At 41.4% G+C, this 27635-nt stretch overlaps 1 protein-coding gene across 5 annotated transcripts in view; it reads right to left on the bottom strand.

The window, feature by feature from the left end:
- MARK1 (microtubule affinity regulating kinase 1) overlaps positions 1-23841 on the bottom strand; it is a 57557-nt gene extending 33716 nt beyond the window's left edge. The window contains exons 1-3 of one of the 5 annotated variants that reach the window (XM_066316233.1): positions 23516-23841; positions 1081-1284; positions 417-470 (exon numbers count right to left, since the gene is read on the bottom strand). In XM_066316233.1, coding sequence (XP_066172330.1) covers positions 417-470; positions 1081-1284; positions 23516-23566 — 309 coding nt within the window. In that variant the 5' untranslated portion in view covers positions 23567-23841. The remainder of the gene's footprint in view (positions 1-416; positions 471-1080; positions 1285-23515) is intronic. The other 4 variants (XM_066316229.1, XM_066316227.1, XM_066316230.1 and 1 more) reach the window with 4 other exon arrangements.
- Positions 23842-27635: the final 3794 nt, after the last annotated feature.

Here is a 27635-nt window from a genome sequence, read left to right as displayed (position 1 = left end):
GACAAATGTAGAAAAACCCATTAAAGCAATAGAAGTTGGTACTCTAAGTCCACAAAAAAACAATTACTACATTAAAAAACATTCCAAGAAAATTCCATCCTTTACAACATTATATCTTGGTTTAGCACGTAGACAAACTGTTTTTATACCTAATTGGAAAGAAATGCTACTGCTGGCAAAGAGGAAAGCTAGAGGAGGAAGGAAGAGCAAAACAACAAAGCTCAGATCAGAACCACATGGAGTCACTGCCCTCAGACAAATGTATGTGCACATTACAGCAGGGAGACCACATTCTCCCAAGGTCACACACAAAAATGTTGTTTAGCAAGATAAGGGGATCAAATGTTTTTGTCAAGTAAATAAAGGATCACAGTTCAACTGTTTACAGGATTTCAGATGTTATGGTCTATTCTTACCTTTTGCAGGCTAGTAGGATTTAGCTGGGTTTTATCTATGATTTTCACAGCAACCTTGGAGAAAAAAAACAAACAACTATGAATTACTAAGCTCAGAACAAAAATTCATTTTTGAATATATTAAGTCTGAACAAAAGTATATTGTACCGCTGTGAGCAAGAGCATTGATGCACCTCTAAAACCTGCATGTGTGTCTACTTCTATACATTTCATCAAGCAAAATTCTCTCCTCTATTAAGATTTACCAGCAGGAAGTTGGAACTTTGCCACCAAGGAATGAGTTTTATACTTCTGTCTGTGTTTGGACTGAACAACGTTATCTTGTCCGGGCCCTCTAAACACAAGATTTCTCTATTAACAGATCACCAATATCAACAAAATCTTCCTATCAATACATTCCTCTTCAGTTTTAGAAATGCTTGGGGGTGAACAGACACCTTGTCAGCCCCAAAATACCGTTTGATGCACAACAAACATTCTGAGCCTTTCACCAAGAAGCTACATTTTAAAAAGGGGGTGGGTGGGTGGTTCAGTAGAAACTCAGGCACGTCAGGTAACTTTTTCTGTATCCTGAAACAGCTTCTAGAAGAAATACTTATCATAAAGACAACCAGAGAAAACAAATCAGACTGCCAGCCTTTTTTTTTTTTCCCCCCAAGCTTACCTCTCTTCCAGTAAGCACATGCCTTGCCAGCTTCACTTTGGCAAAATTTCCTTTTCCTATTGTTTTCAGTAAGCGATAATTTCCAATGTGAGGATGCTCTTCGTTTGTGGATGTGATGGAGTTCCTACATCGGGGAATGTTTTGTCTGCTACTTGATTTGATAGGCTGGATGTGTGGTTCAGTGTATCCATCCACAGAGGTGTGCTGCAAGGCAGACAAAATAGTTGGGAATTTAGCTCCTTGGATTTTAGACAATCGCAACAGAATAGACCACGAACATAAAAAGATGTAAAAGGGAATAATTTATTTAAATTTTTACAATGTAACTGATAAACTCTGGATGGCAGCCTAAGGAGAAAATGCTGCCTTTGGGCAGAGTTTGATACACGTTTCATGAAAAAGTCTGCAGCAAGATTTTACCAGCTCTGAAGACATCACTAGATACCTAGGCAGTAATCTATAAACCATTACAGACTTTTTTTAAACATGCCAAACCACACAGTATGCTGCAAATAAATTTATCTAATCATAATCAAAGTTAGTCTTTTAAAAGTACACTGTACAAAATATACTTGTACCTTGGCATATTTAGAAACAAGGTTTCACTCTATATTTTTGTTACCTTTCTTCAGTCAAATGACACTACTAATTTTTTTTAAGCTTTGTTCCCCAAACATATTTGCATCTTTTAAAGTTCTTATTCAAGTAGCAAACTATCTACATCTTTATTTAAAAATAACTATTCTTTAAAACTCCATGAGATCACATAAAATATTTTAAATCTCAAAAGTCTGAAGAACTAAAAGGAAGTTATTTTTAATGCATGCCAACACATCATCCCACATTAAATGTTAGTCACTGAAATCTGCAGTGCTTCTGTACTCTAACTTCCAAGTATATAAGGGGCAAGTTACAGATGGGGCTTGGAATTTTTCCAAGGAGAAACCAAAGTAATGAAAAATGTCAAAGGAGTGCTAAGTGTTTCAGTATTTCAAATACTTTCTAAGAGTGGCAGATGGGTACAAATGTTTAACAGGTAAAATTTAGCTTCTAATCTTTTAAGTTACAGACTTTGAAGGCTGGCAAATACTGGAGGTAGAGAGAGTGTCTTCCCAGTGCAGTTTTTAGATTTGTAGCAAGAAAGGCATGCTTACTCCCAGCCAAGCATAAAGCACCACCAGACACCTGAATATTTTCCCATTAGTGATTGCCTCAATTAGAAAGTGTCTATCTTTGTACAGAGCACTAATGAGCCTGTTCCTAGATCCTTGACCTTAAGCTGAAAGCAGAGTCTAAGGGCAGCTGCAGTTCTGCTGCTTCTCCCAATACCCAAACTAATGCTGGGCTGTGCTGATCTCATCCATCATTCCTTAAGGAATTATTTTCACATACAACCAGAATTTAAAGCAGTACTTCCAGCTTCAGTGCATTTGTTGGAGACTGAAGTCAATCCCCTCCTGTAAACACTCAGGCTTACAAACAGTCCCACTGAACCAGACAAGATTATTTCAGGACATAAGCAGTAGTGGGATTGGGAAAAGTAGCAAACAGCTGCAACACAACCAGAAAAAACAAGGAGTATACCACAACCAGAACGTTCTTCCCAAATGCAGCACAACCCTACTTACATCACCTCCAGCATTATTAATTATTCACTATGGCCAAGAGAACAGCCCTAAATATAATTTTGTTTGTCTTTTCATTGCATGAGTCCTTCTACAAAATACTACTGTACTCCCACTGCTAAAACTGTTTTCCAAATTACTGGAGAACCAAGCAAGCCAGGCATGTCTAGATTCTGTATATCAGACAAATTTATCCAGCTCTGAAATAACATGCTAGTAATAGTATTTACTCTTTAGAAGCACATTATTAAAATGTTTTCTGTGAACTTTGAAAGAGAAGATCAGAAGGGCAGCTCCAGGCAAACAGGCTTTGAAAACATCCTTTCAGCATTGGACACCAGTCCTACATGGGATAAACCACAGCCCAAAAAAAAGCTTCCCCTAAAAATGTACCCTGCAAAATCAGGACCTGTATGGTGCTAACAACGAATATTTCAGCTGTACTTAGAACCCCATCCAGGGCTACAGCAGTGTGCTACACAAACAAGTTTTAGAAGTCTTTGAATTTCTTCATGCACTGAATTAGAGCTTCACTACAGGAGATACAATGCCTACCAGAAGCACCAGCAATCCTAATATCAATTGCCAATTTCATAGGCTTCACAGGATTAGCCTACTCCCAGCAGACACCTGAAGGGATCTCTTAGAGAAACAGTTGGATAGACTCAATCAATGCCATGGGCAAAGAGGAAGATGCCCTCACAGGACAGATCGTTTTAATGCAGATTGAACAGGGAAAGTATTATTTAATCAAAATGACAGTATAACAATACAAAACCTGAAGAAGAAAAAAAAGTAAGAAGGTTCATGGTCGCGATGATTTTGGATTTTGGTCTTTTTGTGACAGAAAAACTAAGCCACTCTGGATGGTTCCCAATTATTCCTTCTCAAACAGATTCTCTTCAGAGTCAACCAACCATTTTCTCCAGCTATGCCCAAGGATGACAGAAATCATGCATAAAGAATGTCAAATTTCCTAGTTTGTGAGCCACACATAAATAAATGTATACAATTTCTGAATTTGAACAGCACTGAATGAAATTCTAGTTGTTCTTGCAATAGGCCTCTTTTCTGCACATAAACATCTTGTTACTGTTGGAAGGTAAAGAGGAATTTAAAGTAGAAACTTATCAACTTTTAGAAATCAACATTCAGTGAAATTGAAACAAAAGATTAGAAGTTGGAAAAAATAAAAACCAAGGTCAAATAACAGTATCTCAGAGATTATTTCCAAAGAATACTAAAGCTGAATTTCACTCAAGTATGCAACATCCACACAGTCTAGAAGGCCAGGCTACACAGTTTTCAGATCCTTCTGGTCCATTACAATATGTTCATTCATTATGTATCAGCTACTACGTGGCTATTTAAAATGCCATTTCAGAAGAACAATCTCTAAATTCTGAGAAATTTTTCAGGATGCTGGAAACAAGGGGGCTGTAAAAACCAACACTCTCCTTGAAGTTCAGCCATCTAAAAACAATTCCAGCCAACAAGCTGCATTTCCCACAAAGGATTTTAATTAGAGATTCTGTTATTTCACTAGATACCCTGATTAGATACATATAAATGTAGTGGGAAACACTACCTTACTAATACATCATAAACATGGCTCAATATATTCGATTTATATCAGTGTAAAATAAAGCCTCTAGAAATAAACACATAAAACTAGATGTTTCTTAAAATGCAATTTTAAACAAAAATAGGGTGAAGCAGTAACAAGTTTCGAGCTGAAACAGTTTATTAAGAGCATTTAGGTATTTTGCTCATTAGTCAAGTATTTTAAAATAAGAAAGTAGCTCGAGCAAAACAAAATCCACCTTTTCAAGAATCTCTAAGCATTTCTAGCATTCAGTTTTAAATTGTAACATACTAGGTCTGTTTCTGACACGTTCCACCAGGCTTGTTACAGAAAGCCAAGGGCACTAAGACCACAAGAGAGTTAACCTGACCCATTGCTTCTCAAAGCTATCATTTTCTTTGTTTACTCAAGTTAACTTTGCCAAAGCAAGATGACCCAATGGCCAGACACATCATCTTTAAGAAAGTTCAGAAGAACTAACCCCACCAAGTAGGTACAATATGTGGGTTTCACTACTTCACATATTCAGCATTCTTTAGCCACTTACCAGCCACTGGAGTAGCACCCTCAGGGATCATACACTGTAATCAAATTTACAACATCACCTATATTAACTGCTGCTACAGCTTGGGCTTAAAAATTCCCCCAAACCATTCCAGTCACTAATCCACTCAGCCTTTCTCAAAGAACACTGAAGGCCTCTATAGTCCTTCACAGTAAGAGGGTAATTTCCACACATGAATCTGCCTACAAACACACCTCACTTGATTAAACAAACCTCTTAGTCCTGAGTATTCCCCATCTTGATTTATCTCAGGACAAATTCCTTGGTAGAGTCAGCCCATGGAAGCAAAGTCTGCACATGCAGTTCTAGAAAAGGCAAATCATCACACTTTTCTCTCTCAGTATTTTCTGTCCTGTCCTGGATGTAAGTATCTTGAAGCCAATTTTTATGTTCATAACTCCTACCATTTCCAAGCATGTGCCATACACATGAGATTTGTAACAGCTGTCATATTTTGCAAATATGCAAATATTTTTCAAAATAGCTAGCCCAGACAGAGAGAATCTGAAGGTTGAAAAGACAGTCTTCTAAATAGCTCTGATCTGCAACAGCTTTGCTCTTAATATATGTATAATGTAGCGGGAAACACTCCTTTACTAGCACACCATAAACATGACTCCTGATATACTCAGTTTATGTCAGTATTAAAAAAAAATCTCTACAAATAAACACATAAAATTAGATGTTTTCTAAAATACAATGCTGGGAAAGGAAAGTGGACAGAGATGCGAAATACTGTCCCGGACTTCCAGCTGCTGTCTGTCACTACTCCTTCGGACCTAGGAGCTTCTAGCAAGCCACCTCAAGCAAGATTTTTTGCTAAAGCAACAATCAAACTAAACTGGAAGAGTCCAATTTTTGGAAAGCTCTTGGTAAACCTCACAGTAGAAACCATCAGAAATGTTCAGATGAGCTTGTTCTGCATCATGTGTCAAGAACATCCAAGTGATACAGGTATGATGCAGACTGCATACAGAGAACTGGATGCCCCAACAGGGGCAGAAGAAGGGGATTCCCTCCTCTTTCAGGTAAGCCTCACATCTGCTCAAACCACACCTTATTCCTGCCACACATATCTATCACATCATACCATGATTCCTAAAGCACCTCTGCCCTACTAGAGCACTATTTAATTTTTCCTCTCAGACATATGAAGAAGTGCTTTGGAAGGGGCAATTTAAAACATAATGTATGTAGACATGATTTTTTTCATAATTTCTTAACAGCAATTAAATACATACTAGATTGTGAATGCATGATAGAAGTTTTGCTATTAAAAAAAAAAAAGGCACCAAAATGGAAAGCAACCAACCTTCCCCTCCTGAAAGAGGGAACAATATGCAGGACTAAGCTCAGAAAAAACATAGCAACAATAACAGAGTGAGGAAAGTAGTAGTTACAGTTCTTAAATCAGATACCAAGATCAGTGCATGACAAAGAAGAGAATCAGACAAAACTGTGACAAAATATAGACTGTACCCATCTCCTGTGCCTGCTTATGCACACCACCTCAAAGTGCAAGAAGAAAACAAACATGTGCATGTACATCTTCTCTTTAGATTACTTACATAATATGTAAAAATGCCAGACATGATCTTTCAGCATAACTTGAATCTATCAGCTATAAGATACAACAATTTGAATAAAGCTGGCCTGAGTCAAGTATGCACAAAGACTTCATTAACTGACGCTGCAACTCTGAAAAGTATTTTATAAAACTTCTTAAAAAGCTCCAAACTATACAGCGTCCAGAGATACTGAACAAAATAACTTCCTCATTTTATTTTCACATCTCTTCCCTTTTGTTCCCAGTTGTAATAACTGTGTATCTCACAAAGACAACTTCAGTGGTAACATGAAAACATTTCCACTACAAAGTGAAATAAAACCCCCCATGCCAATAAACAAATAGTGTTCCCTTTCTAAAAGCAGACATGTACACAGGTGACAGTAAATTTATGCTGAGCATTGAGTAAATCTTAATCTGTGCTTGTTACTATGGGATCTGAGCCCCATGGAAGTTTTGCTGGGTTTTGTTTGCTTGTTTTTTGTTTGGGGTTTTGTTGTTTGGTTGTCTTTTAAATACTCAACATATGCAGATCTATGTGAGACATACAGAAATACATTTGCCAACTTTGAGACAGAATTGTTTTTCTCATCTCAAGCTACACAGGACACAATGTTTACAGCTCCATACTTGAAGCAATCTAGGAAAGAAAACATCCCATGATCTATCGGTGCAGAACTAGACACAGATAACAGGAGTTTCAAAAGTCGATACTGAAGGATCTTTACAATAATTCTAACTTTCATATGGTTACACCAACCTGTATTAATTCTGTGCACGATATAGTAATGCCCATTCCCTTTTATTTGGAACACTGCACTAACGTCATGTGGAAGGGTGGAGTTCATTATCACATGGAATAACAGATCCTTTTTATATGATGGATTAAAAAAACCCTTAAAAACGTTCGGGTCCAACCCCCAAGATCACAGCCAAAGCATTTCAGAAAAACAAATATCTCCATAGCATAAAATCAGGTCTTGTAAGCTGAACTCAGCTAACATGTTTCCTCCCCTCCCTGGGCCTGAAGCCCTCAGCCTGGCCAGGCGTGCAGGTGCAGCAGAACAGGACCTTCCTGCCTTTGTTCCATTTCACTCAGAATTGGCACAGTTATTTCAACCTGGCACTTTCCTTCCTGACTCATCCCAAACACACAAACAAGATTTTCCAGGGCTAATTCAGGACAGCCAGCCCATATCATCTCCATTAATTGCAAGGACCAAAGTGAACCCTCCCTGTAGCCCCACGAAAACTGAGACAAGCTAGCTAAAAGCTGCTGCAGTAAACCACAGATGGAATCAACATGAGGGGGGGGAAAAAAGCAAAGTTTTCGTAAAATTCTCTTGTATACTCATTTTTGTAATTTGGTACAGTACTAGAAACCACCATCAGCCCTATCAAGCAAAAGATCAAGACATTTCTTATCTTGTCAAAATAAAATGTCAAATGTCCGTCACCCTTGAAACCTTACACAAAACTATTCTTTGAAGGAAAGCCCTTATGGGAGAGTGAAGGAACAAGACTATTCCTGCAACCTCCTGGACACATCTAAACACAGCCCTTCACAGACAAGAGCTCTTTCAACATTTCTTACCAGCCACTGCTCTTTCCTCAGGAGGTGAACAGTTTAACCTTGCCAGTCTTTTTTGACTTATTTCATGAGATCTTCAAACCTGCCAGCACAGAGCTCCCAGTGAGCATTCCCATCTCTCCCAGGACATCCTGCCAGTGCTTGCAGGCACAGGCAGCTGCAGGGCACCACTGATTCAAAATGCCACAGCACCCACAGTTTGCTCAAAAATCCCTTGTGAAACAAAAAGAAAACTAAATGCAAATGTTGGTTGTTAATTGAACCAACCAAACAAGAACAGGAACACACCCAGAAAGCGAAACTTCTGGCAAAGGAAACTGGCAGGAGTTTTTATTGCACTTATAAATGATGCAGCCAGGTCATTTTTCAATCGGCCTGATGAAAGGCAGAAGGAGGGAGACATGAAACAACTTACAGTTCAGAATCATGTCAAGCATATGGAGCTTCTCGAGAATTTGCAGGGCTCAAGAAATAGAAAATACTTTAATATCTAACTTCAAAACTGAGGGGAAAGGGCTGTTTCTACAGCCTAGAGACTGCAGTCCTGAAACTTGAGGCTGGTCTCCAGACGAGGAAAACAGCAGCAGGAGGCAAGATTTACTCACAAAAGAGCGACCAGATTAGAGTGTGAAGCATGTCTGACACTTAGGATCAAACAACCACCCTTCTGGGCCAGCTGAGGTTTTTCTACAGAAGGAAAGAATACAGCAGCTAATTGGGACCAGGCTCTGAATTGCAACTCATTCTTCCTCTCAAAGTTTATGTAAGGGCATTTTTTTCCTTATCCACTGCATTCCTACAATAGCTCTGGATGAGTCCCCATGTGGCACGATGGCTGCTGCTGAAGCTGGTCCAACACTGCTCCCATGCCCACACACACACATCTACAACCCCACTACTGCTGGGGCAGCAGGACAGACAGACAGCACAGGCATCCGAGCATCCTGGCAACTCTGCTGCCAGGGTCACCTCCAGCTCCCTGAGCACAGACACCCCCTGACACCTCCCCAGCAGCAGCACAGGCACAAGGACAAAAGGCAACACCCAGAACTGGGAAGATGGGATCACATCAGCTCTATGTTAAACTCTTGTGGAACTGTGCTATCAGGACAGGAACAACATGGAAAAGAAAATTGATCACACTACTTTTCTTGATAATCCAAAGGCAAATTGACACCAGTAGTGAAACTTTAGCTAGGAGATACTTATTCCCATTCCACAACAAGGTAAAAACACACAAGGACTCAGAAAAGAACCAAAACCAACACAACAACAAAAATCCCCAAACCAACAAAAACAGTCCCAAAAACAAGTGAACAGCCTTGCTTACTCGTGTTGCTTACCCTCAGAAGAGCCCACAATGAGAGCTTAAGAAGCTCCCCTTTAGGGATGACATGAGTGGGCAAAGCACCCCAACACTTTGCTACATGAAAAATAAAGTTCCTCCTCCAGCAAACTGGACAGTATTTCTAATATCTTTATATCCCCATTATTGGATTTATCCAGTGGATCCAATGACAAATTCATCAAGACAGATCACCATCTCATTTTGAAGAGTATTTTACCTCAAGGTCTTATTAACTTTCCAAAGTAAAGCCAGCTTCTAAAAAGTGATGAGATGACCAATTAAAATATCTAACCTGATAGCAGTACACAGTAATTGATGTACACATGTCCTAGAAAAGAAACTGTCTCGGGGAATGCAGGACTCTATAACGTCTGAGGATCACATCAAACTTTGTCTCAAATGCCGTTACCCAATGTTCAGCATGAGTCTCCCATATCCTCTTGACCTGTTCCTTTTAGGGGTCTTGGAAGTCTAATCTGAGGAGTACGGAGACTCATCTTAACAATTCCCTTCATACAATACAGTACATACAAAATAAATGTAACTAGAAGTAATTACCAAAATTAACTTGATGCCTAGACAGAAGAGGGGAATAGAAAGCATGGAACTACAGCAGATTAACAAGGCCTATCTCAAGCCCTTCCACAGAGCCTTCAAGGGAGGCACAGGGAATCCTTCCTGACCTGAAGAGTACCTCCACAGCCTCTTTCACTAGAGCATACCAGTTTAGTTTTTCCACCTTCAAGGCTTGATAGTATCTGCTGGTCCACCGTTCTGCAGCCAAGGAGTTCTGTTGTCAGTAAGAAGCCTCACCTCAGAAGACTGAGCTGCAGAGGGCCTAATGGACTTCATCTATCTACAACGTGGTTTTCATATTTAAGCCAGAATTTCATCAGACCTAGCATTCTGCAGACTTTTTTTTTTTTTCATAAGCATAAGGCTGACTCGGAGGGGTAACAGATACTTTCACACAGGAAAACCAGAACACCTTCCTAAGAGGAGGAAGCACCTTAGCTGGCATGGACATTTTTACCAACAAGCTTGCACTCAAGCAGCACTCAGTTTACAAGAGTTCTGTCTCCTGAGAACAGGCTAGCAGAGCATGACCTGATGGTGGGAGATAAAGTTATAAGGATACCACTAAATTTATGCTTTCAGAAGACCAACTATGCTTTACAAGACTATGTAAACTGAGCAAGATTATGACAATGTATCCAAGTTAACTGGCTGGGGCATGGTGAACTCAAACAAGACAGCGAAACGAAGCGAGTCTTCTCTACCTTGTTTTTCAGTAAGTGTTAATTAACAGATCAAATAAAATGTCCTCAGTTGAGCTGGAGTAACCTTTATCTGGATAATGCTATACCACATTTCAACTTAGCAACTATATTCCCAGGCTGGCACAGATTTATGGTTAATTTTAAGCTGTCCAAACAGTGCCTGGCCCTTGGACCAGCCCCTATCTTATGATCAAAGAGCCCGTTTTTCACAGAGCTCAGGCTACAATACCCACAGAGCCCCTTGTTCCTAAACTCGTGCAGCCACCCTGTTTTCACCTTTGGGCTTCAATTATTCATGATCACAAACTACTGCAACGTAGCACTCCAGAAATACATCCAACTAGGAAGCTAAATTGATACATGAAAAAAGCAAACAGCAGCAATATTGCACAAAGATTTTGCAAAGTATGTAATATAGCTAGAAAAAACATTTCTTTAGCTGTTTCAAGCTGTAAGACACAGTGATACAATAGATAATATATACTGACAACCCCACCTATACAGTAGACTGATGTCAACGTGCTGGATTCAACCTATGGACAGAAATCACAGGTGAATGTAACTCAGATGTAAAAACCAAGAACAAAACAAATTTAAACAGAACACATAACATAATTTGGCTAAGGAAGTAGAAGAAAAATCACAGGGTGCAAAGAAAATATCAAAACCAGCAGATACTGCATTTACCCAGACCATTAAAATAACAAGTCAGGAAAATGTGGAAAAAACAATGGACACATATATAAAGGTAAATCTTAATGAAACAAGCCAGATAATCTGTGATTAGAGGTTTGAACAAATCTAGTATGTATTCAAAATGAATACAGTCATTAAAATAAGCAGCCAATCCAACAGTAAGAAAAAATATGTATGACCTTCTCTAGAGTCCTTGACAATCTGTGGGCGAGGAATCCCAGATCCCCAGCTTTGGGCTTTACACAACAACCCAGCCTGCAGGCTGCGAAAACTGGGCATTTCAGACGCCTTTATCTATGGTAAGACACATTAAATTATCAGCAGCAGCCAACAGCAGCCTCCAACCCACCACTAGCAGGGGCAACTCCTGATTCTGTCCCAAGCTGGACATCAAAACAGTTTGGATAATACTAGAGCAACATGCCTGGAAATCCCCAGCTGAAGTGCCTTACTGAATGCTGTCTCATATTAAATACTGTTTCATATTAAAACAGGAATTAATTTGATTCAGTCTCAAGGAAAGGAAAGTCATAAAAGCAAAGGAAGTCATCGGGACCTGAGGGCAATGTCACAGGTGACAGGGATTATACCAACCTCCCTAGTGGAAACTGGGAATTTGTCCCTGAACCTTAAAGGGAAGTCACCCCTAAGCTGATTTCAAATAGACACAACTGAATTTTTCCAAGTCTTAGGATGAGCTGCCAGCAATGTTTTGCTCTCTCTTCCACCACCAATGTGTCGAGGGTCCTTCTCCCACCCACAGTGCTAAAATGCTCTTTGCCTCCTAAAAGGTGAGGAAAGCCACAGCATGGTAGAAGAGATGATCACATATCCCTTTATGCAGCATTGCAATCCCTTGCAATTATCACAGGCTCGCTGGGAACTCTATTTTTTTCCATAATTTACCAAACTAAAATGCTCCCACAGTCTCTGGTGATGACAACTATTGTGTTAAATATTTTTCTCTTTTCATCAAACAGTTGAAGAATCATTTTCTACTGCCTTCCTATGATCCAACAGGTGACCTGAAATCAAGCATAGTTTTGGAGAAAGGGTAGGAAGCCATCTGGAGGTACACTTAACTCCAACAAATAACTGTTCTACCAGGCAATAAACTCGACAGTCCCCCAGTCTGCTTTCTTCTTTTCCTCTGTCTGTCAGTCGCCGAGTTTAATCTTCAATTAAATCAGGACAATATTAGGAAAATGGCTGATGCACCACTAACACTTCACTTGATTGTAACTCCAGTCTAATACTCAAGGGCTGTATTTAATCCAGCTTCTTCAGGTTAGTAATTATTTTGTGAAGGTAATGAAAACAAACAGCTGGATAGAGGAGTCCACTCTGTCTCTCTTCTACACCACTCCAGAAGGCTTGACACCTCTCACTTGAAAATAACTCTTGAAATGTAATGTTACACACCACTAGGAAATTAATATAATGAATAATAGGGAAAAAGCTTGTACAAAATACCAAACCACAAAGTTTTGTAAAAAGTCACACAAAAAACTAATAATATCAACAACAGCAATAATAATATGTTACCTTGTGGTATTTACAAATCATCAGACTTGACTTTTATATGAGTACTATACTTCTGTTATCACTGGATGAGCAAGAATAGCTTTTTTAAAAAGGATCTTTAAATGCAATTTTATCAGTCTACTTTGCACAGGCAGTGGGATTAGATTTCTCTTAGCCTGACTACAAACACTACTGGAGGCATACATTCTCTGATAATAATTATGTCTTGCACTGACTAATTCCAGCATCTCTATTAGCTCTACCCTCATTGCTCATACCAGGTTTGAGGATAAGATTTCACTGGACTCTGCAGTAGATGGAGCAAGAGTTACGCTGTGAAGGGCTTTCATAAATTTTCTTTGTTCATGTGCATCTTATGTCTGTCACTGAAAGAAAGAAGTCTAAATAGCAGCCAGTCTTTTTCATTTAATATCAAATTATGAAAAACGAATTTGAAAAGCTATTATACATAGGTATGTCTGTTAAAGACTACTCAGAACAGTGTTATTATTATTTTCTGTACCCATTTCATTGTATTGAATGATTAAAAATGCTATTCCTTTGGGAGTTTGATCTTAAGGAAAAAGTCTGATCTTGAGAAAAAAATACCATTTTAGTCCTCCAACAAATAAAGACATATTTTTTTAAATTTTTTTTTTTGTAACCACCAGTAGATTGTTCTTACTATAATGGCAGGAGGAAGAAAATTAGATTACTGTTGGAAAAAAATTTACTAAATAAAACCCCAAATGCTTTAAAGAATTATATTACCTCAAATCAATAATATTATCTGGAACGAGATAGGAGTAAATACATTACACATGTAATCCATTTGTGGAAAACAACCATATCCTCTCCAAGAGCTCAATGTAGCATTTCCCAGACTAAGGTAATTTCCATGGCAAAAACAAGACTCTTCTTTAACACATAAGATTCTCTGAATTTCTGAGCTATGCCTCTACTTATTTTAAGTGAAGACAAACATCTAAGTAGAAAGACACTTATATACAACTGAAGCCAAGCATGCACTCGCAAAAGGAATTTCAGATATTTACTGTTTAAGCACAAGTAATTTACACTGCTGCTACACAGCCTACAGTACACCCTACCCTCCCCTACTCCAGCTCTGCAACTCTCACCCATTAAATTCCACATGTATCTGAGTGTATGGAAAAGAACTCTAAGAGAACATGATAAAATTTTATGTCCTGTCTAAGTAATCACTACAAAGCTTTGGTTACTCTCTGCTGTTATCTGAGAGAAGAAAGCCCAGTAATTTTACCAGGGTGGAGGGAAGGAAAGGCAGAATGAGGAAAACATGGTCTGACTGATGAATATTTCAAGCAGTAATAATAAGTTTTGCTAATATTTGAAGAGCCCCCAACACAGAAACAGGTCTTCCCAGCTCACCCACAGCAAAGAATTTTTTCACTCCCTTCAGCTTTACAATTCAGATTATTCCCACATTAAAATGCTCCTTGGGATTCATACAGAAGGGTAGTACTTGAAGGATAAACAGGAGCTGCAACTACATGGCTTTTATAAAGCTTTGTATTGGGTTTGCTTATGTCATTAAATGAGCAAAACTGGAAAAGGTCCCAGAAAGAGTGAGAAGCATAAGGAAGCTGGCAATGAGTATGCCAAGCTCCAGCACAAAAGCACGTTAGTAAGCAAAATGGGGGAGAAAACAAGGTGGGCAGGGGGGCCAGAATGTGAGATTATAGCAAATTGCAGGGGTTTAATGACCAGCAAATTAATCAACAGAGTCAATCAGAATCTCAGAAAAATGGATGTTGGCTATGGAAGGATAAAGCTGATGTGATGATGGCAGGTTATGGACTAGTACCAGGTTTAAAATTAAATTGGTCAGATTTTTGAGGGACTAAATAAGAGAAATTATCTATGTGACAAGCTTAAGATTATAAATACGTGGCCTGTCCCTTCTGGAAAAAAAAATAAAAATAAAGGGGGCTGCTTGAAGACAAGTCGAAGATGTTTTACTTTATTTTTCTATTACTTTCTTCTTGAGCATTGGGTTAAGATGAAAAAGACAAGAACCAGCAGTGGGGAAGGGAGGAATCCTTCCAAGAGGTCTTAAAATAGCACTCTATCCCAGTGACTAAGGCTGAGCCTCTGCCTGCAAGGAGGTGTGTGTTTTACTGCACCATGGGTGAGGTGTGGGCCCTCCCTCAGGAGCACAGCACAGGCACTACAGGTTTTACCACCAGCCTCACCTGAGGCAAGAGCCTTTCCAGCAAGCCCTGCTACTATCCAAATCTCATCTATTTTCTTCAACCACATCTGTCTAATGAAAGATATCGCTTCTCTCTAACAACCTTGCCTAATTCTGGGTCTGCTTGAGATTTTAAAAGTTATCATGCACTACTTTACTTTATAATACAGAAGCAATTAGATTTTGTCACCAGTAATATTATCATTATCTGCTTTTGCAAAAGACTGCCATGGGCTATCCTGTAACTCTCTATGTTCAGCTGCATGAACAGTGATGTACTACACAAGTGCTTTCATTAGGGGTGAAGTAAAGTTCTCTGTTATTATTCAAAATTTCACAATTTTGTGTGTGTTTAAAATATGATTCTGCAATTTAGCTGGATGAAACTCCTTATGTTCGACCATTTGAAATACATATTAAGTTTGGACATCATTCTCTGCTTTGATTAACATTCTGCTACTTTTGTGAATTCTACAGATGTTTAAACAAAACCCAAGATAATTATTCTGCTTCTTCCCAGCAGATCAGTAGGGTCACAGTGAGCAAGGCAGCGGCTGGTCTGAAGTCACAAACCTGATTCATTGTGACCTCAATAAAACAGTATTACATGTAACAGCCCTCACCTCAGAAATCATTATGGCTATGAATACACATATCAGTGTGTGGTGATTCAATGCCCTTTTAGACTGGGTATACATCTTTGCAATATAAACAACCACTCCAGCTAAAGCTTACTGTAATCAAGAATCCTCTTTCTGAGATGCTGTCAGGCTTTTGAAGAAACCAAGTGTGAAGAGTAAGAACCCTTTTCTTCAACACACATTGTGTTGCTGTATTGTATATTTAGGTCTCCATAACAATCATACACTTTTATAAAAGACTGCTAACTGAAATAGTTTGCACACAAAGGGACAGAAGTCATTGGTACTGGGCACTTAAATCTTGAACAGCCATGAAAGGTTCTTAACAAAAGTCATCTTAATTGTAAGGTACATTCAGATCAACCAAACAAGTGGAGTGCAGACCACTTCTCACTTTGACATCACATTCTGTATCTAAGGTGTTCCACAAGCACAGGAACACCAAGATTAAAAAAAAGGAAAATTACTTTTTCCTGAAACCATATACAACAAACAGCAGGACAGGAAAGCTTGAAAACCCACAAACACATTCATTCAAGCAAGAAAGTCTGCTTTCCACAAGGATTTAAGCAATGTGAAGTGACTGTTTGTCAGCTGTCATGATAAGATGGAGAATTTTAGAATAATATAATGATCTTCCACTCTAAGAGATGCCAAATAAACCCTTACTTTTGGGTTTCACATAAATACAACTATTGATCAATCATTAGACACTAAGCTGTGGAAGTGTTCCATGAGCATGTCTGGTTTATTGCTTCTAAGCTTAATTGTAGCCCAGCTGAACTAAACTGTGCAAGCACCCTACTACAACTGTGAACATATGTCTCTCAGCAGAAGTTGCTGTTTTCATTTTAAGTAGACACACACAAAAAAGCTTATGTTAAAAAAAACAAAACAAAAACCCCCAACAAATCCCCAAACCTCACCACCAAAACCAACCAACAAAACTTTTTTTTCTAATTGCCATCTCAGGTCAAAAAGAAGCAGGATTATGACAAGCACAGAGCGCAGTTTCACATACTCTTGCCTTCATCTATTTTCCCATAATAACTACAGCATATTTGGTCACTATTTAGGAAATAAAAGTTGAAACAATCACAGGCAAGTGTACTTTAAAAACAAGGGCCATCTTATCATCTTGGAATTTTTAACCTTAGATTCACTAGGATGCTCACCAAAACAACCTAAGCTGAATCATCACATACAGCTCTGAAGTCTCAAGCTGACCTTGAGATCTCAACAAGCCTTTGATTTTGCTATTTTACTAATTTATTCACAGAAAAACAAAGATGATTCATTCTTACGTGAAATACAACTGGCCCAATTTAAAGCTCGGTTTAGCACTGAGCACAGAGAACACACCAAAGAAAAGCTAATTGACAACGTGAAAGAAGTAGAGAAATGCTAACAATTAATCAGGCTTGATAGCTGATGTGGAGAAAGAGCTTCTTATTAAAACTCAGATTAAGTTGCATGATATTCATTACACTAAACAATGTGAATGTTTTGAAGAAATTTTCCTGTTTTCATGGCTGTTTTCACAATCAACTGTGGGAAACATTTCTTCCCAATTGACTACTATCTAGAGCAGAGTAAACTTTCAAGAATAAAGACCCAGAAAAAAAAATTGTGAAATTCTAACAAATTTTTTTTGCCTATTCTGAAATTCCAGAAAGATTAAAAAAACACAACAAATCCAACCACAAAAAGCAAGCATTGTGTTTCCAACAACAACAACAGCAAAATAGATGGTGTCATGACCACAACATAAATAAGCTAAATTTGAAACTTGTCACTGTCTGCAGCAGCTTACAAGTAGTATGTTTAACCTGGAGGGCAGCACAGACTGTAAACACGTATTTTAAAATAAAGGACAGGCTGAAGTTACTAAAAGATAAAGTCTAAAAAGAAGTGATAAAATGCTTTCTCTCTTATATTGCAACATATGAAAAGTTCACTTCAACTCTCAAGCTGTGAGTAGGCCAATCTGTAAGAAACCTGTCTTAGAAAACTATAGTGCAACTGAAGCCCTATCTCCACATTAATTGTAAAATCATCTTCTTACACAACAGTTTCTTAATGAACCTGCTCCACTGAAACACTGTTTCAAGTTCTCTCAAGCATCAGTAAGATATTAAGGTCAGGTCTATCAAAATTCTGAGAACAAGAAGAAAAACTCCACAAGTACAACTACAAATCACTGATTGAGAACATGATTTTAGAGAAATCACAGTATCTGCACTTAAAAATTAAGTAACTACTTTTTCTGTGTTTTAACTACTGAGATCAATTAGAAGCTGGCAGAAGATTCCTCTGCTGAGCAACAGCAATTGTGATGGTAGAAACTTAACACATTTATAGAAGAAACATTAGTTTGCAAATGCAATCAGGTGTCATGGGGAAAAAAATTCCTTCTTTTACTGATGAATGAAACATTTAAAGTGCAGACATATTTTTTTTTTTTTTAAATCTCTCTTAATATAAACAGTAAGTCTGTAGGATCAGAAATATACAATTGTAAAGACCTCACTGGTCAGTTTTCCTAGAACATATTCTCCTTGTTCTAGTTCAGCATTTAAGTCCACTCACCATGTAAGTAGTTTTCAGAACATCAACCACAAACAATCCAACTTTGTTTACCTATGAACCTCAAAACCCCAGGAAGTATGAAATGAAACAAGTGCTACAAGCAAACTGCATTAACTCTTTCTGAACTTTAACACTGTACATCATTTGTGATGCCTAGAAAGAACACTAAACTATGAACATTTTCAGTCATTTGTACCAAAATATTCCTCTTCACATAAAGAAAATTAAACTATGTGTATCACCTGTCCCATAATTCTCTCTGATCCACATAGAAGGTTAACTTCAAAATGAACCTTGCTCTCTCCATGCATAGTGTTCTAGCTTAGCATGTGTTTTCCCCCCACAACATAGGAGCTCGCTTCAGATGTGAAGTAAAACAACAACAAAAGGTCTGCACAGAGGAAACACAGACCTTCAAAATAAGATTAGGAGCACATACCCTCTTCTTACCGTTCAAACAAACATAGAACCTAATGGTGTATTTATGGTCAAGGAAAACAAACTTGCAAGGAAAAAACACAGGCATTCTTCACTTTGCTCAAGTCCATCTCCTGTGGATAAGAAAGATACAGCTGGACTCTTGAACCCGTAAGGTTTGGAAATTAGGCCATTCTTCTGCTTAAGGCACTGAAGGAAAGAATTCTTGTCAGATACTTTCTCCCACGCCCCCTCTGTCCAAATCAAAACCATGTGTTCTTATTGTGCAAAAGCAAATCCAGAAGGAAAAAAAAAAAAAAAAGGAAATTAAACATGGTATAATCATTATCATCCCAACTTGACCACTTCATTCTATCCTCTTATCTCTTGCCCTGTTCAACTGCTTTCCTCTTTAAAATGCAGCTGTCTCTAGGCTCCCGTCAGACAGGCATCCTTAACCACACCCACTTCGAGCCCGTATGTGAGATGTCACCCTCCCATAGCTAACCCACTAACCCGTGTGCATGAGTCAAAGTTATCATTATTTGTATGATCATGAAGCTAATCACATGACCACAGGTAATTCATTTATCCTTCTTAAAACATCCCCTGCCATGACATCTCAATCATTCTCATATAGCACTGGCTAGGTGAGACAAACCACAATTCCCACATTCCTCCTTGACTCTGGCCAGAGTTATCTTCCAGCACTCCTGCCTTGTTTGTTCCTTCTTCCACTGTAAACATGCCAGATTGCTCCAGCAGAATTAAACAACTTTGAGATATCTGAAAAGTACAAAACAAAATAATACCTGAAAACTTAGCTAGATAGGTGAGACCACAGCACAAGAGCAGCAACACCTTCACAGAAAATAGTAATACCTTCAAAAGATTAAATTACACTTATAGAAGAAAAAAAATCGTGTATTCTTATGCCAGACTAAGAGGTCCTTATGCCAGAAAAAGCAAACTACTTCCAGCATTCTCATTAACTTTACAAAAAGTAGTATACAGCAAGTAGTATAGAGCCAACTGTTGAATCTCAAGTCTTTTCTTACACAGAGCTCCCCAAAACCATCTAAGAGACTATATTACCTATTTATTTCTTCTCTTTTGCCTGAATTCAGGAAAACCATTCCTCAATTCAGTGATACAATACAAGGCAACACATTATGAAGGGAAAAACATAAAAACCCCTCTTTCCTCAATTAATATCAACTCAATGAGAACAGAAGAGATACTCTAGCTCAAAGCTTTTGATTCCTGTCCCTCTCCCAGCAACAGCAGATATGAGAAGCTCAGTTCACCCAAACTAACCCCAAGTGCAATTGTCTGAATGCAGTGATACACTACCTGTCACAGCCTACGAAAAATGTATCAAGAGGAGGCTGTAAATAGTTACATGTACAAAATCAAATCACGAGGAAACGATTATTTGGAATACTACTCTTGCCACTCACTTGAAATCCAGAATACACATGAAAATACAGTACTGCCTCCACCCATTAATTTCCCCAAGATTCCCAATAAACCGTTAGCAAGAATAAGTGTTTGATAATCATAATCTACTTTGCTTCCTTAAACACAGCTTTCATGAACAAGAAACAACATTTCCAGTGAAAAGTATTTGTGGACGTATGCTAGGGAAGCTAAACATAGCCCTGGGAGATGTCAGGAATAGCAAAAAAGGCAAAGAAAAGAAAAAAAAGAGTGTGAAGCTCCACAGGACAGAGCTATCAGTTACACACACTGATGTCTCCCAGGCCCTGGCTCCCTCCACCTGTTGTCTGTCCCTCGCTGCCGGTTCCCATTCTTTTCACTTCAGCCTTCTGATAAGACTTTATCAAGTAATATGCTGCCTGATCTTATCTCTTCTAAAATACTTTCAAAGGGCACTGTGGGACAAAAGGCACAAAGCATTATGGAAATAAGCAAGTTTTTTTCACCCATCCCATCAGGAACTCCTGTAATTCCTCAAGGAATGAATATTCTTCTAATAGGTGCTATAGCAAAAGTTATAATTTCTTTTTTTCAAATGATAACACAAATGCTTGCACACTCACTGAGAAAAGCACACATGAAAATTTTATTTCTTTTCTATTTCAAAGTACTGAAAACAGCTGCCAAGAGACAGGGGGTGGTGCTGGCAGGGTAGCTCCCCATGATTTCGTGGGACAACCTCACCCCACGTGCAGAGCACAGCTGGACACACAGGCAGGGCTGTACTCAGAAGCATCAATCAGCTCTCCCCGGGACACAGATCCAGTCTGTCCCTTGGGAGTCACACAATGGAGCAACACTGCGAGATGGCCACGAGCAGCAGATGGAAGAAGAGAGCCTCTCCTGAAGATCACCATTAGCTGCTCAGGGGAGCTTTGCTAATATACATACTGGAGAACTGGAAATACGCACTACAAAGACGGACTTTTTACCAGACCAAAACCTGCTCCTTAATTCCTCACTCTTTCCAATTATATCTCCCTTTAGTTAGAACTTCTCACCACCTCGGTTACCCAGGGCTTACTAGCTCGACTTGGTCCATCATGAGCTACCAGCATAAACAGCTCCCCGCCCATTACTGTTTATTAGCAGAAGGAAGAACATTAAAAGTAATTTAAGAGTCTCACCTCACCCTCACAGAACCCATTTTAAATCAAGGAATGCTGTTGATCAGGAAGTCAGCAACGGACCACCTACTCCTCCTCCATCCTACATTTGCCACTTTAGCCAAAGGTCTGACGTAAGTCACACCACGGGCAGCAAGGACTGCTCCTGAGGCTGCCCAACAGGCAGAACTCAAGGTCTCTGCTCCAAATCTTGTGGACACCCACTAATGACAGCACTGGAGATTGGGGAATTTACAACTGCACACATCTTTGGTGCTTATCTGGCTAGAAGATTATATTCATTAGTAGAAGGTTTCAGACTCACACCAAGGTTTTCAGAAGCAAACAGGCAGTTTCGAGTATTCTGATATGCTGTGCAAACCTGGGTGTTCCAGATGCATTAGCACCCTCTAAAACTACAGTAATAAAAAAATAACACTTACTATTCCTTAGGTGTCAAAATTGAGCACTCACAAGTAGCCTAACATTTTCTAAATTAACGACCAACACTTTGAAGTTTTCATTCCATAAAAGATGATGATATTTGAAAATATTTCTATTTGCCTCATGTAAATTTTGCAAGTCTTATGGACTGTACTAACAGATATATACATAAATATTTCTTATCCTTTTCTGTCATCTACCTCTCATCTACATTCCTTTATACATTTGAAATAGAGACTCATGAGTAACACGTATCATGCAAACCTGGATTTTATCATTTAATTAAATCAAAATTTTCATTCCAAGGACTTGCTTTTGTTCTTAGAGCAACACAGAACTCATCAGCCCATGAAGAGTAAGGACAGACTTAACACATCTATTTGCTTTAACTAACAAGTCTGATATTGCTGTATCAATTGAACTTCCACTGAGTGACTGATACTAAAAGCTCATTATAATTCACCACATTAGGTTTTCATTTCTCCAGCTATATTAGTTGTTTCTGTTACCTTTGCCTTCCAAATCGTCTTCCTACATTCACTTTTTGTATCAGTCAGTAGCCTATTAAGAAGGCACTACTGCTTGAGCTTGTATGGTAACACATCTTAGGAGCTCCTGCTACTAGCCAGGGCATCTACAGAATAGATTGATGCAATACAAACATTTCCACCCCATTTCAGCCCACCAGGCCATCTTTCCCCGTTTCTTACCAATCACTTTCCACACAAATAGAAGGTGGGTATAACTGCATGTGTTACATTTCCTACGACTCCTTTTCCCTCTCCTTTCTGCCACCTTCCCAAAAGTAATTAAGGACACGCATTGCAAACAATACTGCTTTTAACACCGGCTCCTCAGCCAAGAGGAAAATTGCACACCTCCCACACCACCACCTATGTAAATAATCACCACTGATGGACAGGACCAGACACGGTCCAGCATTCCTCAGGTACACTGTCCATCATAGCCAAGACTGGTTATTTTCTACGGAAGACCACGACAGCAGAGAACACCACCCTGCTCCCACTCCATCGAGTCCCGGCGGAGCAGAGACCGCAAAGATATTTAAACAGAGCACAAAGGAAGATACAATGAACTCGGGAAGAATCAAGGACACGACCACAGCCTCTCTCGGAGGCAACACAAAGCAAAGCAGAGGAAGGAATACAACAACACCAGGGACGGTCTTGGAGGTGCAAACCGAACAAAGAGCAAGTACGGCCGAACCCCAGAAGGTGAGGCAAGGCCAAGTGCCAGGCCGCCAGACAGCCCACAAGTGGATATCCCGAGGCGGGCGCGGAGGTGCCGTGTGTGGGGGCCGCCCTAAGGCGGGGCACCCCGGCTGCCGCCCGCAGGGGCTACAGGCCTCTCGCCGGCGGGGGCCCGCAGCCAGCAGCCCGTGTGCGCCGACGGCCGAGGACATATAAGGGCAGCCCGGCCCGGCCCGGCCCAGCCCAACCGCGCTGGAAGGGGCTGCGGGAGGGCTCCCCGCGGGAGGCCCGGGGCGACGTGGAGCGCGGCGAGCCGGACCCGCCCCGGCAGCGCCGCATGGAGGAGCTTGGGGCGCGGGCAGGCGGCGGTGCCGGCACGGCGCTCGGCACGGCCGCGGCCCGCCCGCCCCTGGGGCGCTCGGCCTGGGCGGCACGACGCGCCGGGCCGCCACCGGGTACCGGGGAGAGGCGGAGGGAAGCAGGGAGGGAGGGGGGTCCCGGCGCGGCACTCACGTTCTCCGTGTCCCGCTCATTGACGGTGGGCAGCGGCGTGCGGGTGGACATCGTGCGGGCCGCGGCGGCGCCGCGCCCGGCGCTCCGAGGGAAGAGGCCGCTCCTAGGCCTCGGCGGAGCCCGCCGGCCGCCCCCGCCGGCAGCCGGGCGCACACGGCGGGACGCGGGGCCTCCTGCCCGCTACGCGCCCGGCGCCATCGCCTCGCCCGACCGCCCGGCCGCCCCTCCGCCCGCCTCGCCGCCGCCGGGCTCCGCGCAGCTCGGCCGCCGGCTCCTCCTCCTCCCCCGCCCTCCTGCCCGCTCAGGTGAGCGACCGGCAGCGCAGGGGGGCCGGGGCGCCTCCTCGCAGCATCCGGCGGCGGCACCGACTCCGCCTCGCTCCCCTCCCCGCTTCTCCCCTCCTCCTCCTCCGCCTCCTCCCCCTGCCCGCCCCCGCCGCAGGAAGCGCCGGGCGGTGCGGGCGGGCGCGGCAAACGCGGGCGGGCGCGGCAAACGCGGGCGGGCGGGCGGGCGCTGCTGTGGCGCCAGCGCCGCTGAGGCCGCGGCTCCGTCACGGGCACAGCCTGGGTGGGGGCCGGGCGGGGGCGCGCCCTGAGCCCAGGGCTGAAGGGGAATGGCGCCTCATGGCCAATAAGAGGCAGGGCTCATCTCTGCTGTGTGCTGACCAGTGACCAGAGAGAATGGCCTGGAGCTCAGTCGGAGGGGGTTTGGGTTGCATATCAGGAAATGGTTCGTCACTAGAGGTGGGTGGGCACTGGAACAGTCTCCCCAGGGAAGTGGTCACAGCGCCAGTCTGAGAGAGTTCAGAAAGCTTTAGGACAACCCTTTCAGCACATAGTGATTCTCAGGACTGTCCTGTGCAGGGTCCGGAGCGAGACTCGATGGTCCTCTTGGCTCTCTTGCAGCTCGGGGTATCCTGTGGTGCTGCGGGACAGGTGCGAGGCTCCGCCGAGGGGAGGCCGTGTGGCAGTGCCCCGGGCTCAGGGCCCGCCGCGGGGCCGGGCGTGTCCCTCAGCCCGGCACCATGGAGAGGCCTCGGAGAGAGCCAGCGGGGCGAGCCGGGGGCCTGGGAGCCCCAGAGCCCTGCGTGTGGCCGGGGGGACAGAGCCCGTGGGCTGCTGCGGCCGCTGATGTTGGCCCGTGGGCTGCCAGCAGCTGTCCCTCCTTGGCTCTCGGCTATCTCTGGTCACCAGGAGCCTGAGGAAGGGCAGTGGGGCAGCCCATCTGCCTCTTACACAGCTTCAAGTCTGCAATTCCTGGATTCTCTGGAGGTTTGTAAAACCCTGTGTCAGCATCAGAGCGTCTGTGTAAATCAAGCCGTTTATTTGTGCACCTCAGCCAGCCTCCCGGCCTCCTTTAGCCACTTGAAGCTGAAATGGGATTAACAAGACTGTGCAGCGCATCCCTCCGCTCATGTCCGACCAGCTCACAGTCCTTGAACACTTAGCCAGTGACCTCATGTGCTTAAAATTAGAACCATGCACACATTTTTGTCTTTGAGAAGTTACTAGTGTTTACACAACAGCAGCTTTTGCTGCAAAACTAGCCAAACCTTTCACCAAATTCTAAAAATAATCTGCAAAATATGCAAGAACCCCCCCAACTTCCCCTGAACTAGAAGCAAAACAGTGGGTCTGAATTTCCATTGCAATATTTTGACAGATTTGTGTAGCTGAGGCTGTAAACATCTTCATAAATTCTGTAAACACAATCCTTGTTCTGGAAAACCTTCCTTAGGAAAACACTTGGGAAGGCACTTCATGAGTTGTGTATCTATCTTCAGGAAACTCTTATGTGCTCATGGAAGAGCACTGACTGTAATACATTACATATAAATAACACATATATATGCATCTGTATGTATAGGTAAACGCACTAGTAGTGTATGTTTAATTCTGGCTATATTAATTCTGGTGTCGTTCAAGAGGTACCCCCAGCTCCTCAGCACTGGTCAGCCCACAGTGAAGTTTTCCACATATTTGGGAAAACAGCTGATGGAGGCACAGGCAGAGGACATCCCCATGCTGTATGAGCAGTATAATTGCACTCACTGTTTGCACATTTAGCATCCTGTTGCTCTGAGCATGTATGATTTGTCAGTCTGGAAATACTAGAGGTTCTCAGCTCATCCTCGGAGCAAAGCCTCCCAAACTCTGGCAAGTGCTTTTGTGAATTCCTAGCTGCCTTCTCACAGAGCTGGAACTACCAACTGCAAAGGAAATTTTAGGGTCCTTCAGTTTACTGGGAATGAAAAAAATCCAAGATGGGGTTTATGTGAGGTAAGCAGCCATGGTCTAGCCGGCATGCCAAAACAAGTTTGTCGACAAACTGGATATTAACTCAGTTTAGGTGCTTGGCTCATCAAAATGCACTCACTTTTATCCCAAGTAAGCACAAGACTGTGTCTAGAGCTCTGTGTGGGGTCTGACTCTGCAATCCTTACTCGGTCAAAACTCCCACTGGTGCAAACCCATCCTGGTATGGATTTGTGTATGCACATGTGGTCAGAGAAGCAGGAAGTATAAGCTCCAATGTTTCTAAATGTGTTTAATGGCACCATTAACTAAGGGAAAGCTTAGAGAGACTTCATATCTTACAATTTGAATAAGCTTTGGTCAGTATTTTGTAGGAAAATTTCATCAGAAATTAAAAGTGTAATAATGTAATAATTCTTATTATCTGAAGATCTGCTTTGCAGTTGTTTTGGCCATGGTTGTTACTGTTATCATCTTTCATATTACCAAGATCAGTCATTCATTTAATAGCTCTGTTTAATTTTGTTGTGTTATTACTACAGGCTTCATGTTTCCTCCAGGTGGGAAAATGCGGGGACAATGACTGAAGAGCTGCATGGAAGAGAAGCTGCCCACAGAGATGGTCCTGTCATAACTCAGTCACTCTCCAAAGAGACAAAGCAGAAGAAAGGCAGTGGGCTGAGCACAAAAATTGCCTGGAAGGAGGAAGCTTCAAACTGTATGAGACCTGCAACTAAAATATGCCAGAAGTTATTGCTGCTTCAAGTAACATTAAATCCTGCTTGGTGCCCAGCAGGAACAGTAGTGCATATTTAGTGAGTGGCTTCAGCTTTGGCACTCAAAACGTGGATATTCCATCCGCTTACCATGACCCAAATCCCATCCACTACTGTAGTAGTTATTTCAGACTGTCTTGAATGAAACCTTTTCCCACAGTTTTCAAATTCAGCTGTCAACAGCAAAAGGGTGGGAGGTTCAGAAATAACATGGGAACAGGTGACCACTGAGATGGGAATAAATCAGAGCAAAATCAATCATGTTGTTTATTGCCTGTCATTACCAGGACATCTACTGTGGTGTGGAAAACTAAATGAAAGACCTGGCAAATATGAAAGAGTAAAATACCTCCAGCTGCATGCAATAAGGCTTCAATAGCATTAAGGAGTCCTGAGGTCATTACAAATTACAGGTAAAGTGCTCTATGGATTGTTTACTTTCATAAGAGACACCAGAAAAAAATTACATGAACTCTGAAAATGTGTAGACTTGGTAAATGTGTTAATAGTTACAATCAAGATTCTGATTTTGCTGTAAGAATCATTAGGAAGTAGAGTCTTAGTGGAAAGTTAAGTAACTTATAATTTGCCCTAATACTTTAAACCTCCAAACAAATGAGGGTGGTTTTTTTCAATAGCAGGCTGTACCTTTTGGGAATACTCTTATCATGTATTTGCAAAAAAACTCCCCAAAATGTTTAAATACATTTAACAGGCCAGAATTTGTCTCAAGATCAGTTGTATTGAAATTTGGTCTTTAAATTGGTGTCTTCACTTTTTCTGGATAACTGAAGGTTTTTATTGTTTCAATGCCATTACAAAGAACTGCCCTAAGAATATCCATGTAAGAACTTCATATGAAAACGGTAAATAAAAGCAGCTTTTGTCACTGATTAGCCTGGACATCTGGGAGAAGGATAACAGAATCACAGAACAACTTTATAGTTGCCGAATTTTCTTGCAAATCCCCAAGCCTCTAAAATGGTATCAGAAAATCTACTCCAGGAAGGAGAGAATTACCTCTTAAATATGTGGGTTGCCAGTGGTCTGAAGAAGCTTGTAAGGGCAGTTCCTCTGTCCCTGAGCATG

This window comes from Sylvia atricapilla, chromosome 3, assembly GCF_009819655.1.
Source record: "Sylvia atricapilla isolate bSylAtr1 chromosome 3, bSylAtr1.pri, whole genome shotgun sequence".
NCBI lineage: Eukaryota > Metazoa > Chordata > Aves > Passeriformes > Sylviidae > Sylvia > Sylvia atricapilla.
The sequence above is the reverse complement of the archived record's forward strand: the minus strand, read 5'-3'. Positions and strand labels throughout refer to the sequence as shown.